At 39.9% G+C, this 15,758-nt stretch overlaps 1 protein-coding gene across 3 annotated transcripts in view; it reads left to right on the top strand.

Moving 5' to 3' along the window:
* The first annotated feature begins 961 nt into the window (after positions 1-961).
* Positions 962-15,758, top strand: part of MATR3 (matrin 3) — a 30,710-nt gene continuing 15,913 nt past the window's right edge. The window contains exons 1-2 of one of the 3 annotated variants that reach the window (XM_040977442.1): positions 962-1,063; positions 12,075-13,156. In XM_040977442.1, coding sequence (XP_040833376.1) covers positions 12,245-13,156 — 912 coding nt within the window. In that variant the 5' untranslated portion in view covers positions 962-1,063; positions 12,075-12,244. Of the gene's footprint in view, positions 1,299-12,074; positions 13,157-15,758 lie in introns of all 3 variants that reach the window. The other 2 variants (XM_040977518.1, XM_040977591.1) reach the window with 2 other exon arrangements.

Here is a 15,758-nt window from a genome sequence, read left to right as displayed (position 1 = left end):
TAATTTATGTAGCCTAGACTGCACTTGACTAGCTTTCTCTCTGATGAATTATGTAGCTTTGATTTCCCAATGCCTGCTACATTGTCCAAATTCCCATAGCACTTGGGAAAGGATGAAACCTGGAGCTCAGAACTCAAGCTAGGTCTCCAATGTGGGTGGCAGGAACCCAAGCCCTCAAGCCATCATCTGCTTCCTCACAGGCTGTACATTAGCAGGGAGCTGGAATGCAGAGCAGAAATGCAACTCCAACCAAGACAGTTTGATAGTAGATGCTTTGTCTTAGTCTGCACAAATTCCCACCCCAATTAACTTAAGCTTATTGTGGCAATTTTCTTACCAAATGGGAAAATAGTAGCCAACTCTTGGGTTTACTTGTTATTCCTGGCTCTAGACTCCTGCTAAGCATCATAATTATTATCAATAGTTGTGGTAAAAAATTTTTCCTGCAATTCTGTGAAGGTGGTTCCATAAGCCAAACTAGGTCGCCTTTATCAACTGGAAAAGGGAATCTAGATTGCCCCCCTAGTGATTTGGAACTATGCGAACCCCAAGGGAAAATACCTTCAGTGAGATTCAACGAATGGCGGCAACGGTCTTTGGAGAGACGCCGAATTCCTGAGATTAGTTCGAATGGCATCGTTTCCTGGAAAATAATTAGGATGACCAGAGGATAGAGCTTGACACTTGAGAATCGCTTCTACAGCAGAAGTAAGGGTTTTGCGGGTTTTGTTTTTTTAAAGGCACGTTTTCGGCTAAGGGTCTCGAGCCCTCCAGCTCTGGCTCGCCCTGCCATTTCCCGCCACTAGAAGGAGGAAGGCCCCGGCTCCAGGACCGGGCGACAACGCCGCGGCCGAGCGCGCGCCGGTGGGGGGGCGGGGCCGGACGCGCGCCGAACCGAGACCGGAGTGGGTGGGAGCGCGCTCTCTCGCGAGAGTGGGTTCGTTCTGAGGCTGCAGCCACTTTTTTTCCTGCCAACGCCGTTGCTGCGGGGGATTGTGGGAGGCTCCGCGTCCCGCTGACTTGGAGAGAGGTAGCTCTCCTTTTCCCTCTCCCTTTGCCTGAGGTAGGCGTGAAGAGGGTAAGAGTCGGGGTGGGGTGGCCGGGGGCTCTCGGCGGCCGCCGGGAGGGGGCAGCGACGGCGACGGGGGCCGCGGAGAGCCGGCGGCGCGCCTCGCTCGCTCGCTCGCTCCCGCTCGCCTGCTCTGCCTCCCTCCGCGCTGCGTATCTGAGCCGCCTGATCGGCGGCCGCCATGTTAGGAGCGCGGTGGCGGCGCAGGCAGCCTCCTCGGGCGGCGGAGGTGAGCGGGCCCGGAGGGAGGGAGGCAGGCAGGCCGGCCATCAGAGGCCTCCTGGGTGCGGCGGGAGAGTCGAAGGCTGGAGGGTGCCGGAGTCTGCTCCTCCAGGAGCTGCCAGCGTCCTGGGCTTGCTGTGGGCGGGGGCGGGACGACGAGCCCGTTACACGCGGGCCGAGTCGCTGAGGGGGAGGGAGGAGCGCTCGAGGCCTGAGGGACCGAGTACCCACTGGGAGCCTGGCGTTTGGGGGAGACGAGGAAAGATACCGAAGTCTTAAGAGAGCGCCAGCGGCAAGTAAGGCTGGTGCTTTTTGAATCTCGAGTAATGCGCCCCCAAGATGGAGGATTTCGCAGGCTGTGGAAAGCCTCGCTGGAGTAACGTTTCTGGGTGTCGCGGCCCCCTCGCCCTCCTCGCCCATCGCTTCATGGCGCCCCCTCATTCCTGCGCTCCCCGCCTACACGCGCGTGCTGTTTTGCCGGACATCGGGAACAATTCCTGCCTCCCCACCCTCTACCCCTCCGTAGCGTAAAAATGGCCGAAAAATGAAATGCTAACGCTTGTTTTTTCGTATTGCGTCGTGGATTCAGCCTTTTGGTGGTACGCGACGGGGGTGGGGTGGGAGTGAGACAGGCTAATATTTGCTCTCTGTTAGACAGTCACCTTGCATCCTTTTTCTCGTTATCAAAATGGTGTGTCAGTCTGTTACTCCAGAGAGGATCGTGTGGTGTGGGACCTTCCGGTTTCCAGACAAAGGGTTTGGAGTCCGCCGGTGTAATCGCGGTGTTGTTCTTTTCACGGCCGGCGCTGTGCTGTGTTCTGTGTTCCACATTGACCGTGGATGGATATTCCCCTAGGTGTTTGTCCCGCTCCATGGCCCTCTTTGGAATATCGCTATTGAATCAGTTGCTCAGTTATTTGGCTGGACTTTTCTAGAACGGTTGAGCTGGTTCTGAAATTTCTAGTCTTGTTAGCACGCTGGAATAACGTGAGAGTCGTTGATTTCGCAGATTGTCATGAGATTGCCTATTTCGCTGTGTTAAAGCTTGGTTTAAGCATACTTGGTAAAATAACGTTTTTCCTCCCAGGAAAATTGATAGACTTGACTGTGGGCAAAGGTAGTGTTTAGGTTGTTTTCGTTAATTTTCAGAGGTCGCTTTTAATAGCTTTTTTTTTTCTTCTTTAATAATGGCCCTGTGCTTTACAGTCTCCTGACGTAATTTTGCAGTTTGTTATTGTTTCTGAAATCATGAAGGGCTGGAGAGATTGGGGTTTTGGCTGCAAAAATGCTTCGAATGATGCCTTTGCTCTTCGGTGGAATGTTTGCAAACTCGAAATTAAAACACAGCCTCGAAGTACTGTGTGAAGATTTTTCTTTCTGATTATGTAAGATTAGAAAAAAATCATTTAGCCAGAAGATCCTTGTGTTGAAATTCTTTAAATTTGGGTTTCCTCCTTGTCACTAAACATTGTAGCTCAGTTCATACTTTATCCATAGGAGAGCCTTTCATTTTGTCGTCTTTATATAACTCCTTTTTAAGTTTTGTCCAGCATTTATACTAATTTGGAAGGATTGAACCACTCCATATCTGAGCGTCTGTGTTGGAGTCTTTTTGCTAATGCTCTTGGAAAAGCATAAATGCTAAATAATAGTGCAAATCAATTGGTTGTATAGCCAACATTTTATCAACTGCATATCTGTTATATAACTTGGGAAGCATCACATAATTCAAACCCCTATTTTGTAGAAGGAAGTTTCACACCCAGAGAAGTGGTGGTTATACAATTGTGCTGTCAGTGTTGGTTCTGTCCTTGGTTCGAACTCTCTGGTGCTTCGAAAACCTCATAAATGGGCTTAAGATAGGAAAAAATATTCTTAAAGGGCAAAGATTGGTATGGCTAGATGTTGATAACAGTTATTAAGCATAAAAGGCTAAGATTGAATTTTTGAGGCTCTGCTAATTTTACTGTGATGATAGAAATCTCTATAAATACTTAATGTTTTAGGAGGAGAGTGATGGGGAGGTGGTTGTGGTATACAGTATTAAGTGAAAGGGAGAATAAACCCAAGCTGGTGTCAAATTTGTAATGATTTTGGCTTTAAAGGAATGTGTAAGATAAAAGCAGAATATACCTGAAGGTTGGCAGTACAGCAAGGTACTATACTTTATAATTCTTATAATTCTTAACTATTGTGAGCCATTCCTGATTGGGACAGATGACTTGGAGTAGTACGTTAAGCCTCTACCTGCAATGCCACCATCCTAAGTGGCTGTTCCACTTTTGACCCACTACTTCCTTGCTAATATGCCTGGGAAAGTAATGCAAGGTGGCCCAAGGCCCAGAGCAAGTTCCAGGCTCCTAGCTTCGGACCAGCCCAGCTCATCATGGTGGCAATTTGGGGAGTGAACCAGCAAACAAAAGATCTCTCTCTAGCCCTCTTTCTCTGTAAATCTGCCTTTTCAATAAAAATAAATATAAAGGTTTACAGAAAATTGAATTTAAAAATTATCTAACAATGTTCACCAGATAACTAAAAGAAATTAGATAAATAACCTTTAGGATTTTTAGATGTAATTTTAAAACTTGAGTGTAACTCTAGGTCTTAACTACTTAAGTTCATTTCTCTTGCAAATTTAACAATAAGTTTGTAACATAATACAGTTATATAGTAAAATGCTGTTATCTCCACTGACCTCACTATATTTATTGCTATGGCATGACTGAGGGTGGAGTCCTGAGCATTTGAGGCCCTGTGGTTAGGGTATCATTTTCCAGTTCTCTATGTAAATAAAGCTCTAAGGCTCCTTGAACATATCAAGGCTCATTTAAAACAGTTGTGAAGTTATTCCAAAATTTATAAGATATTTGGTATAAAATTATGGCCTTTGTTTTCTAAAAATTTTAAACAATGGTATATCTTCTCTTTGCTTCAGAATCCCAATGACGTGGCTATTTCTATCCTGTTGGTAGTGAAGAAGAGTTTAATAGAAAAACTGAATGCTTTAAAAAGAAAAAGTAGGGCCCGGCGCGGTGGTGCAAGTGGTTAAAGGTCCTCGCCTTGCACGCCCGGGATCCCATATGGGCACCGGTTCCAATCCCGGCAGCCCCGCTTCCCTTCCAGCTCCCTGCCTGTGGCCTGGGAAAGCAGTCGAGGACGGCCCAAAGCTTTGGGACCCTGCACCCGCGTGGGAGACCAGGAAGAGGCTCCTGGCTTCGGCTCGGCATAGTATCGGCCCGTTGCGCTCACTTGGGGAGTGAATCATTGGACGGAAGATCTTCCTCTTTCTGTCTCTCCTTCTCTGTGGATATCTGACTTTCCAATAAAAATAAAATAAATCTTTATATATATAAAAAAGTGAAATGAATACGTATCTTGGTTTGGCAGAATTTTCAAGATGATTTCTGTGTTAGGAAATTAAACATCCTGCTTTTTTAAAAAAAAAAAGATTATTTTTATTGGAAAGGCAGATTTACAGAGAGAAGCAGAGACAGAAAGATCTTCTGTCCTCTGGCTCACTACCCAGATGGCAACCATAGATGGAGCAGAGCTGATGGAAGTCAGGACCCAGGAGCTTCTGCAGGGTCCCAACATCTTGGGCCATCCTCTATTGCCCTCCCAGGCAACAACCAGGGAGCTTGATGGGAAGTGGAGCAGCTAAGACACAAACTGGCACCCACTATAGTTTGAGGCATATGAACGGCAAGGATTTAGCAACTGTGCCATCTCGCCAGGTCCAAACATGTTTCCCTTTTCATATAGTGAGCTACAGAATAGGAATTTATACCCTGTTTGAAAGTTTAACGTTACATTTAGGCAGCTAATTCATGAAGTAGTTGGAAGGGATGACAATATCAAAGAAATACAGTAATTTGTGCTTAAAATATTTCTGAGGGACCCGGAATAGTAGCCTAGCTGCTAAAGTCCTCACCTTGCACATGCCGGAATCCCATATGGGTGCTGATTCTAATCCCGGAGGCCCCACTTCCCATCCAGCTCCCTGTTTGTGACCTGGGAAAGCAGTCGAGGACTGTCCAAAGCCTTGGGACCTTGCACCCGTTGGGGAGACCTGGAAGAAGCTCCTGGCTTTCGATCAGCGCAGCTCTGGCCTTTGTAGCCGCTTGGGGCGTGAATCAACAGACAGAAGCTCTTCCTCTCTATATATCTACCTTCCCAATAAAAATAAAATATTTTAAAAAATATTTCTGTGAATGTTTGGAACAGCTGACTACATTTTAAAAATACTTCAAAGGCAGAGCAACAAGGAAGGAGAGAAATCAGAGATTTGTTCGCTCCTCTAAGTGGCTTTATTAGCCAAGCCTGGGTCAGGCTGAAGCCACAAGCCAGGAATCTCCACCCTGGTCTCATAGATAGCAAGGGCTCAATTACTCAAGCCATTTTCTGATGCTTTCTCAGATGTCATTAGCAAGAAGCTGAATCAAACAGAGATTAGCCAAGGCTTAAGATAGCATTCCAATGATTTCTGTTTTCCTTTGAATATTTCCCTTCTGCTGCCTAGGTGCCTATAACAACTGAGGCTGGGTTAGGACAAAATTAGGAGCATGAAACTCATTCTACCAAAAAGGAGGGTGACATCTAAATGCTTGAGCTATCACCTATTACCTCCAAGAATGCAGTTAGCTGGAAACTGGAATCAACCAGAGCAGGGATCTAACCTAGGCATTCTGATTTTGGGAAGACACCAGGGTGTGTGTGTGTGTGTGTGTGTGTAAACCAGCATCGTAACAGCTGTGTCATCTGCCTATTCCAGCAGACCAGTTTTGACAGTTGTGTTTATCTATATGTGATTCTGTATTGTAGAAAATCACCACAGAAGAGGAAGTCTTGCAGTGAAGCACCAGGAGACGATCATTACTGATTTTTAAAGATTTATTTATTATTCAAGCATTACAGAAAGGGAAAAGAACAAAAACGGGATTTCTGACCACTGGCTCACTCTCCCAAGTGTGTGCACAGGTCCAAGTGTTTGGGCCGTCTTCTGCTGTCGTCCCAAGTGCACTAGCAGGAAGCTAGGCTGAAAGTGGAGCAGCCTAGACTCTAAACCAGTGAGATAACTTTGCAGGTGGTGGCTTAACCTTATATGTCACAGCACCAGCTAAGTATGTGACAATATGCATACATAGGGTCACCTATCAATTCCTGCAAAACTCTTATTTAAGTAAACTTTTTTTTTTTTAAGATTTATTTTTATTCTTTTCTTATTGGAAAGGTGGATAGACAGAGAGGAAGATCTTCCGTCTGATGATTCACTCCCCAAGTGAGCGCAACGGTCGATGCTATGCTGATCCGAAGCCAGGAGCCTCTTCCAGGTCTCCCACGCGGGTGCAGGGTCCCAAAGCTTTGGGCTGTCCTTGACTGCTTTCCCAGGCCACAGGCAGGGAGCTGGAAGGGAAGCGGGTCCCTCAGGATTCGTTCTCAGCTACTGTGGTTTTATGCATGGATATTCCTTAAGCAATTCTAGACGCCAAAGACCCCAAAGCTCACCACCAGGCGGCTCCATTGTCATTCTGGCCAGTAGTCAACCCAGGATTAGCCCACAGCCTGGCAGCAGTGGACAGGGAACTAGGATCCCCTGCAGGAAACCTGTCCCAGGTTCTCCAGTCACCACAGCGACTTGACTGGGAGATTCTGATACCCGCACCTCTAAGCACTTACCTGAACTCCGCCCACCAGCATGGCAGCAGTGGTCAGAGCTTTGATCCTGAGCATTCCCCCTGTGATGATAGGCTTTTAAACAGGAGAGTGAAAAGAGTGATGTTGCAGGTTATAGTATTGAAAGATGATAAACTTCAGCATTGTTATAAGGAAGACTAAGGATTTGGAATTGACATTTTGTGATGGGTTGCAATAGAAATTAAAGAAAGAAGAGGTCTTATTTGTCCACTTTGACTGGAATCAGATTTTTTTTTTTTTTTAAGATTTACTTATTTTTACTGGGAAGTCAGATTTACAGGAGGAGGAGAGACAGAAATACGTTCTTTGTACTGGTTCACTCCCTAAGTGGATGCAGTGGCTGGAGCTGAGCTGTTCTGAAGCCTGTAGCTTCTTCCAGGACTCTTATGTGCGTACAGTTTCCCAAGGCTTTGGGCCATCCTCTACTGCTTTCCCAGGCCACGAACCAAGGCCCATGGAATAACTTTATCTCTTGAGTAGGTTTGCTTACTCAAATTGCTGCGTAGCTTTAATCTGAATTATTTTGTGCTTAACTGAAACTCCCTGGAAATTTTTTAAGCCTAGGAAGAGGTTAAATATGATCCAAGTCTGAGTAGGAATTCTTTCAACTAGTTAACATGAAGTTTTCTGTCTTCTCCGCAGCTGAAGGTGTTGTGTAATACTCTTAATGTGATCCTTAGCCTAAGGATGATGAAGTGAAATAGATGTTGAATCCAGGTCTGTAAGATGATTTAAGAACAGTTGCACTTTAAACAAATTATCATTTGATTTTCATCCTTCCTGGCACTACATGTTATTGCTTTATATAAAACTGAAATTGATAGAACTGATATGTTCCTTATTTCCTACAGGGTTTACTGTTTAAGTTACTTACTAGCTTATTAAAGTCAAAGTTAGTGCTATTTCATCTCAGTATGGAATATAAGAACATAATATAAGATCCCTAAGAAAAACATCTGAGTATTCCTCAGAAAATGTAGACAGGTAAAAAATAAACTCTAAAATGGGTATAAAAGATATTGAGCAAACATATAGTGATGTGTGCTGAATAATTTAAAAACTACATGTATGACACTTTGAAAATGAAAGCTATATTGGTAAACAAAGTCATTAAAAGTAGATAAATAATAAGAGTTAACCCTACCATATAGTTGCATTAGAAAGTGATGCATTTGTTTTAAAAATATTGACCACCAGAATCTATACTTTTTCTTTTTTCAAGAGTGATTTATTCTTATTGCAAAGTCAGATATATACAGAGAGGAGAGACAGAGAAAGGTCTTCTGTCCGATGGTTCACTCCCCAAGTGACCGCAACTTCTGGAGCGGTGCCGATCTGAAGCCAGGAGCCCAGATGCTCTTCCTGGTCTCCCAGACTTGGGCTGTTCTCAGCTGCTTTCCCAGGCCACAAGCAGGGAGTTAGATGGGAAGTGGGGCTGCCAGGATTAGAACCGGCACCTACATGGGATCCCGGCGCTTTCAAGGTGAGGACTTTAGCTGCTACGTCATGGCGCTGGACAACAGAATCAATACTTTTATCATTGATGGACAAAAACTAAGCAGCTACTTTCCCAAGTGATACTTTGCTAGCATATCAAACACTGGTTTAAATGTCTTATGATTACTAAAACATAAATATATAACCTTAGTAATAGGTACTATTTTATGTCACCGTCTGTCATGACATGGTTGCTGCTTTTGTTTTATTATGTTAGTGGTTACTATTTTAAACATTTGGCATTTTTATGTGAATAATTTAAATTTTTTACGTGAATAGAACACTTGGAAACTGAAAAGTTTTTACTTTCACTGAACTTTTGTGTTTGATTCAGAAGGAGAAATGCTTGAAGGCAATAAAGGCTTTTAACTTGCTTTTTTTTTTTAAGATTTATTTAACTTTATTGTAAAGTTAGATATATAGAGGAGGAGAGGCAGAGAGGAAGATCTTCCATCCATTGATTCACTCCCCAAGTGGCCACAGCAGCCAGAGCTGCGCCTATCCAAAGCCAGGACCCCAGAGCCTCTTCCAGGTCTCCTTTGGAGATGCAGGAACCCAAGGCTTTGCACCATTTTTGACTGCTTTCCCAGGACACAAGCAGGGAGCTAAATGGAAAGTGGGGCTGCCAGAATACAAACAGGCACCCATGTGGGATCCCGGTACACAAGAAGTTTTGTTTTTGTTTTTGTTTTTTTTTAATGCAATTGTGAATTTAGCTGAAAGATGATACAGTGGTAGATACCTTTAAAGCAGCATTCTAAGATTGAATTAAGATCTGAAAACCTCTGGGTTTGTTGTAAAAAACTAAAGTTGACTAGTGTTCATTTTAGTATTCTCACTATATGTTCTTTGAATGACTACAAGAACCAGTAATTATTTTACATAGGAAATTAGATTGGGCATAGTCATTTGCTTCTATTCTCCATATGTTTTCAAGACGTGTCAGGCTTTCATTTTCTGAAATATTGATTTTACATTCAGAGTAGAAAATCCAGTCAAGAACATCATGTTTATGGAATGAGGAATAGATAGATTTTTAGCCACTTTACATCATTCTAAAATTGTGTTGTGAAATAGACTTAGGTTAAAGGTTCATTATTTGGAATTCTCTGCAGAAAGTCTTAAGCATGTTTGATTTTGAATTAGTAGATGACATAAAGTGAAACTATGAACAATGTTGGTAATGTTTTCTGGGTTAGAAGAGTTGTTCTTTTGGAAGGAAGTATAAAGTTCTACAGTGGTTAGAATTTATTATAGTTATCTTAAATGGGTAAGTTGAATTTTGACATAACGTAACCACTATCAGTCTCAGAATGTTACTAGCATTACTAATGGGCAACGGGTCCCTGTGAATGTCCCTGTGAATGAGCCCTACAAATGGCTTTCTTCATGTTAAATTTAACACTGTCCCAAAAATACTAAAATTGTTCTCATAAATGCTTTCTAAATAAAGCTTTTACGTCTGATTTCTCTACTCTAGTAATAATAATACTTTAAGGGTTTGGTCATCCTAGTGAAAATTAACTTTCATTAATATTACTCTAATATCTTTATATGACATAAAAAGTAAATTTTTCTTGAGAAATTACATTGTAATGGGATCTACATTGTTTGTTTTGCACCTTTTCTGAGTTTTTCTGACATCCATTTTCTGTTTTGTCTTAAGGTTACCATCTTTTTCCTTCTTTTTTGCAGATCCACTGTTGTCAGACAGGATATTAAAAATGTAATTCATGTCTAATCTGATAACCAAATAATCTTAAAATTAATATCATTTAAATTTTTTTGCAAATGTATATTATTTTCCTGAGAAAAGGTATAGTTTGTTCAAAGGTTGACTTCACATAAATTAAAAGCTTTGGTTGCTACATCAAGGTCAAAGCTTCAATCAGTCTTACAACAATTTTTTATTCTGAACTACCCTCTAAAGGTTTTGTTTTGTTAAATTAATTTAGAGGGCCATACCAATGTTTGCTTAGTATTTTTTACCACTGTTCTGTAACATTTATAAGACATAAAAGAAACTTTCATCCAGTGAAACCCACTTAACTCTTGTCTTTATTAGTCTTTAAGTAGTATGCATAGTGGATCTCACGTAGAATTAGTTTCTTTTGGTGTCTTCTCTCAAATTCATCTTTCTTGGTTGTGCAAAAACATCTTCTGTAACTCTACAGCCACCTCTTGTAGCATTTCTGTGTCTTTTTAACTTTATTACATCTATTTTTAAAAATCTAGTCTAAATCTTTCTTGCCTATACATTTTTTATACTTCCTTTGCTATTGTATTCATACAGTGTATCCTCGCTTTAATCTCTCATTGGTGAAATTGGTTCCATGTAGATTTGTAACTTTTGAATATTACTGGGTCTTAGTGCAATAGAGTTTTAACATAGGTGGATGAATTATCGTTATATGAGACTTAACAATACCTCATTAGAATTTTGTAACAATCAGCAGCTTTACTTCTGTGTGATAATGATTATAAAATTATTTTTATCTGGGGTGGGTGTTAGATACCTCTTTTTTAGCTAAATATTCTGTGAGAATTCTATGTGAATGCTTTGCAAAATCAGCATGTGAATTTTTGATGTGTAACAATTTAAGAAAGAAAATTGAAAATAATGTCATTCAGACGCATCTTGAGGAATTGAAATTAGATTTGACATTTTTTAGGTGATTAAGATTAAGTTAATTGTACAGGAATCTGTGAATCTGATTATAATCTCACTTTGACTTTATCTGTTTGAGCTCTGAAGGTGCTTCAGTCCTGAGCCTTAAATGAATATTGGTGGATGCTAACTTGGAAGTTTTCCTTCTTTAAATCACCTATATTTCCTGTACCTGGGGCTTTTTTTCGTAGATGGCCTCCTGTCTGTACTGACCGTAGTTAGTTCTCCTTAACCTTACAAAACTAGATTTGAAACAAGCACTGCCTGGTGTAGGGTTGTGGTCAGTCAAAAAGGCAGTTAATTACAACTTGAGCAGAACTCCTTAAAACTAAGTAATAAGTTGTTTTTCTTACATCTGTCTTCACCTCCAGTTGATTTTGCTGCGTGACAGTCTCGACTACTATGTTTGGTCTTAGATCTTATACTAGGTACTTCACGCCTAAGCTTCATTTACTTGTGGTTTTACTTGGTTCTCTCCGATAGTGATGAAAGATCTCATTTTCCAAAGCAAGATACAACTGATTCATCTTTTGACTTGTTGACGTTGATTTGTTTGTTTGTTTTTAGTCTTCTCCTGGAACTTAAGCATCATAATATAGGGTGTATTTTTTTTTCTTCCAAAAAAAGAAACCCATCTATGTTTTTACTGAAGTTTTGATGTACTCACATCTAACCTTCAATTTAAGTGTTTTTAATCTCAGTATGAAATTCCCTTTAATAGTTAAGCTTTAGTATGAAAGACGACTTTTAAAATATCTATATGCAGGCTCTGCATACATCTGGAATCTGTTTAAGATATATAATAAATTTCTTGTAAGTTTGAGCTCTTAAATGTTTTTTAAATCATGATGCGTAAGTTTTTTTCTTAAAAAAACAGCATCTACTTAAAGGGATTTATGACTAAAATTGCTTATTTTTCTACAGAGTTGTCTGCTGGTTCTCAGCTTGAAGAAGATTCTGCAGTCCTTATTGATCCTTTTTCTTGGCGTTACCATTTTTTGAAGCAAAGTTAACCTAGCTTTCTAGCTTGAGCTTTCTTTTTGGCCATCTTAAATTTTTTTTAAAAATCTATAAAAATAGACGAGAGTTCTACAATGTCCAAGTCATTCCAACAGTCATCTCTCGGTAGGGACTCACAGGGTCATGGGCGTGACCTGTCTGCAGCAGGAATAGGCCTTCTGGCTGCTGCTACCCAGTCTTTAAGTATGCCAGCATCTCTTGGAAGGATGAACCAGGGTACTGCACGCCTTGCTAGTTTAATGAATCTTGGAATGAGTTCTTCATTGAATCAACAAGGAGCTCATAGTGCACTGTCTTCTGCTAGTACTTCTTCCCATAATTTGCAGTCTATATTTAACATTGGAAGTAGAGGTCCACTCCCTTTGTCTTCTCAACACCGTGGAGATGCAGACCAGGCCAGTAACATTTTGGCCAGCTTTGGTCTGTCTGCTAGAGACTTAGATGAACTGAGTCGTTATCCGGAGGACAAGATTACTCCTGAAAATTTGCCCCAAATCCTTCTACAGCTTAAAAGGAGGAGAACTGAAGAAGGCCCTACATTGAGTTATGGTAGAGATGGCAGATCTGCTACACGGGAGCCACCATACAGAGTACCTAGGGATGATTGGGAAGAAAAAAGGCACTTTAGAAGAGATAGTTTTGATGATCGTGGTCCTAGTCTCAACCCAGTGCTTGATTATGACCATGGAAGTCGTTCTCAAGAATCTGGTTATTATGACAGAATGGATTATGAAGATGACAGATTAAGAGATGGAGAAAGGTGTAGGGATGATTCTTTTTTTGGTGAGACCTCGCATAACTATCATAAATTTGACAGTGAGTATGAGAGAATGGGACGTGGTCCTGGTCCCTTACAAGAGAGATCTCTCTTTGAGAAAAAGAGGGGCGCTCCTCCAAGTAGCAATATTGAAGACTTCCATGGACTCTTACCGAAGGGTTATCCCCATCTGTGCTCTATATGTGATTTGCCAGTTCATTCTAATAAGGTGAGTTAATATAACAGATGCTTCTAATTTCTTTTACATTGTAGTATCTATTCTGTATTTGCCTATATCTTTTACTCTAATTCTGTAGTCTGATGATCAAGAATTTTTATACTTTGGAGAGAACTTTATTTGGAAGGTAACTGTTTTTTTGAACGTTTTAAACCAGGGCTTTACATTAATACAATCTGCCTAGATTACTTCTGGCCACAAAGCTATCATCACTGGGATTTTCTTGTTGGTTTTGGCATCAGTGTGTTCTTCTTAACAATATATTTAAGCAGGGTTTTTTATCTGCTACTTGTTGAATTGTTTAAAAAATTTTTTGCATTTAATTGTACTCTGCCATTCAATGATAGATTTTAGCTTTCCATCTGTCTTGATTGCTGATTTGTATATAGTAAAGATGTATTCTTGAACAATTCTCTTTTTTTTCCTTATCTGTGGCTACAGGGAATGTTAATGTAGAGCCCTGGTGTTTGTTTCAGTATGTTTCATATTTTAGATTAGTCCATTCTTCCTTTTTTAATTTCCCTTTAACACAAATTCTCATGCTGTGACTGAAATTTTTCATCATTTTTTTTCTCCTTTTCCACAACTTCCTTACACATACTTCAAAACTCACTTTTTATTATCCCATAATGCATCTATCCCTTTAGAGACTTGAACAAGTCAACGACAACTGCAGTATCCTGCTCTGTGATCCTCATAAGTAAATTCTTTTCTGACTTAGGTTTAGATTTCTGATATAGCCATTTTAAAAAAATCTAATTCTGCTTTGCTTTAATTATCACATCTGCCAAGATGGGGACTTTTTCAAAATGTCCTTTAAAATACATTATCCTTTCTCTTTCAACTTATTCAGTGTTATTCATTCTGTTTTTTTCCAGTGTATAGTGCAGTTGACTTTAAGTCAACATTATAGCACCCCATTAGCTTGATCTTTTATCTATGACCATCCTTTTTTCCTGATTTGCTGCTTACCTAGAAGTTACTGCCATTAAATTGATGGTTACTGTTACAGGGTTTTTCTTTACAGTAACATCTGGAAAGGGTCATTTTCTTTTCATATCTATCCTTTGAAATGGCATTTTTAGTGAATAAAAATTTTTAAGTAGACTAAATTATTAGAGTTTTTTTTTTTTAATATATTCTATCAGAGAGGATTATCAGTCACTACCTTTTCTGTGTTTGGAACTCAGTATTTTTTTTTTTTCTTATAACCTTTAATCTATACCAAAATTTAAAACACTAAATTTAGTTAATCTATTTTCATTTGAGAACTAGACTCCCATACTCATAAAGTCAGAAAATTTTATTTGGTAAGTGTTTTTGGTGTTATCTTTTTCTGTATTTTTTTAGGTATACTTAATACAGCATGGAATTTATTTTAGTTTTTGTTCAGTACCAATTTCAACTTTTACACCTTGTGTAAACTATACAATGAAAATGTTCATTAAATTTTAGTGACTCCAATTTCTTTGTTATTTCTTGCCTGTTATAAAGAGAAAGCAGTAGGAACAATGTTCTTGGAACTCTGAATTCCAGGGGGGAAAACGTCTTGGTTTTGAAATGGAAACATGATAGAGAAACACAAAATACGCCAGGAGAAGTTTCATTAGAAAAGAGTGTCTGATTTCATATATGGTATTCTTTTCAAATTCTGCTGCCTTCTAGTTCTTGAAGAAGGCCAGTAGCTTAAATGGATCTAAATTTCTAAAAGCAGTTTAATATGTTTAATGAAATAGGATTCAAGAAGGAGATTCCGTGTCATAGTTTAAGAGGTATTTTCAGCCTATAAACATACTAGGTCGTAGCTAGCTTTGAAAGTCTACTGATACTGAGAACATTTGATTATGTAAAGACCTTTGTTAAGTTGGACCAATTAAATACACTGAGTTCTCTAGTTGCCTTAATAGAGCTGATGTTTCTGTATATTTGCATTGTTCAAAAAAATACTCATTTTAGCCCTGGACCCCTCTCATAACTAACACAGAAGTTACTTTAGAGAAAATTCCCATTTTGGAAGTAGATAATGAAAAATTTTGAATATTTAATCCTGCTCTCTTGTACTGCTGCATAACTTGGAAAATCTGTTCTTTTCAGTTATTATTAATATTAGTCTACATGATCAAAAGCTCTTACTATGAAAGAAACTTGGATAAAAAACTAATTTGGCGCATGCTGTGTTGTTTAATTTTGGCGTTTCTAGGTGACATTAAGTGTTGCTGTTTTACTTTTTTTTTTTTTGTCATTTTAGAATGTCACGTTACTTTTCTACACAATCTCAAACTTACTTCAAGTTCCTTTTACTTGAAAGAAAATTGCCCACTACAGCCCTTTTCCTATCTTGTCACTTGAATTCATAATTTTCCTTCTGGGAGCCCTTAAGTTATTCCTTATTCTCCCATTCTGGAATTATTTCCCAAATTATTCTTTGAATTATCTGTGAATTATCTCAAACATCTAGTTTTCCTGCGGAAACTTCTGAGTTCAAAAGTGAGTGCTTATTCTTTATTAATCTCATAATGAGTTGCCTCAGTGTAGAATCCAAGGTCGATAGAGTGTTGTGTTTTTGTTTTTGTTTTTGTTTTTGGTTGCTGTA

This window comes from Ochotona curzoniae, unplaced genomic scaffold (genome assembly GCF_017591425.1).
Source record: "Ochotona curzoniae isolate NIBS_2020 unplaced genomic scaffold, NIBS_Ocur_1.0 contig_1, whole genome shotgun sequence".
Classification (NCBI taxonomy): Eukaryota; Metazoa; Chordata; class Mammalia; order Lagomorpha; family Ochotonidae; genus Ochotona; species Ochotona curzoniae.
This window is presented reverse-complemented; position numbering and strand designations above follow the sequence as displayed.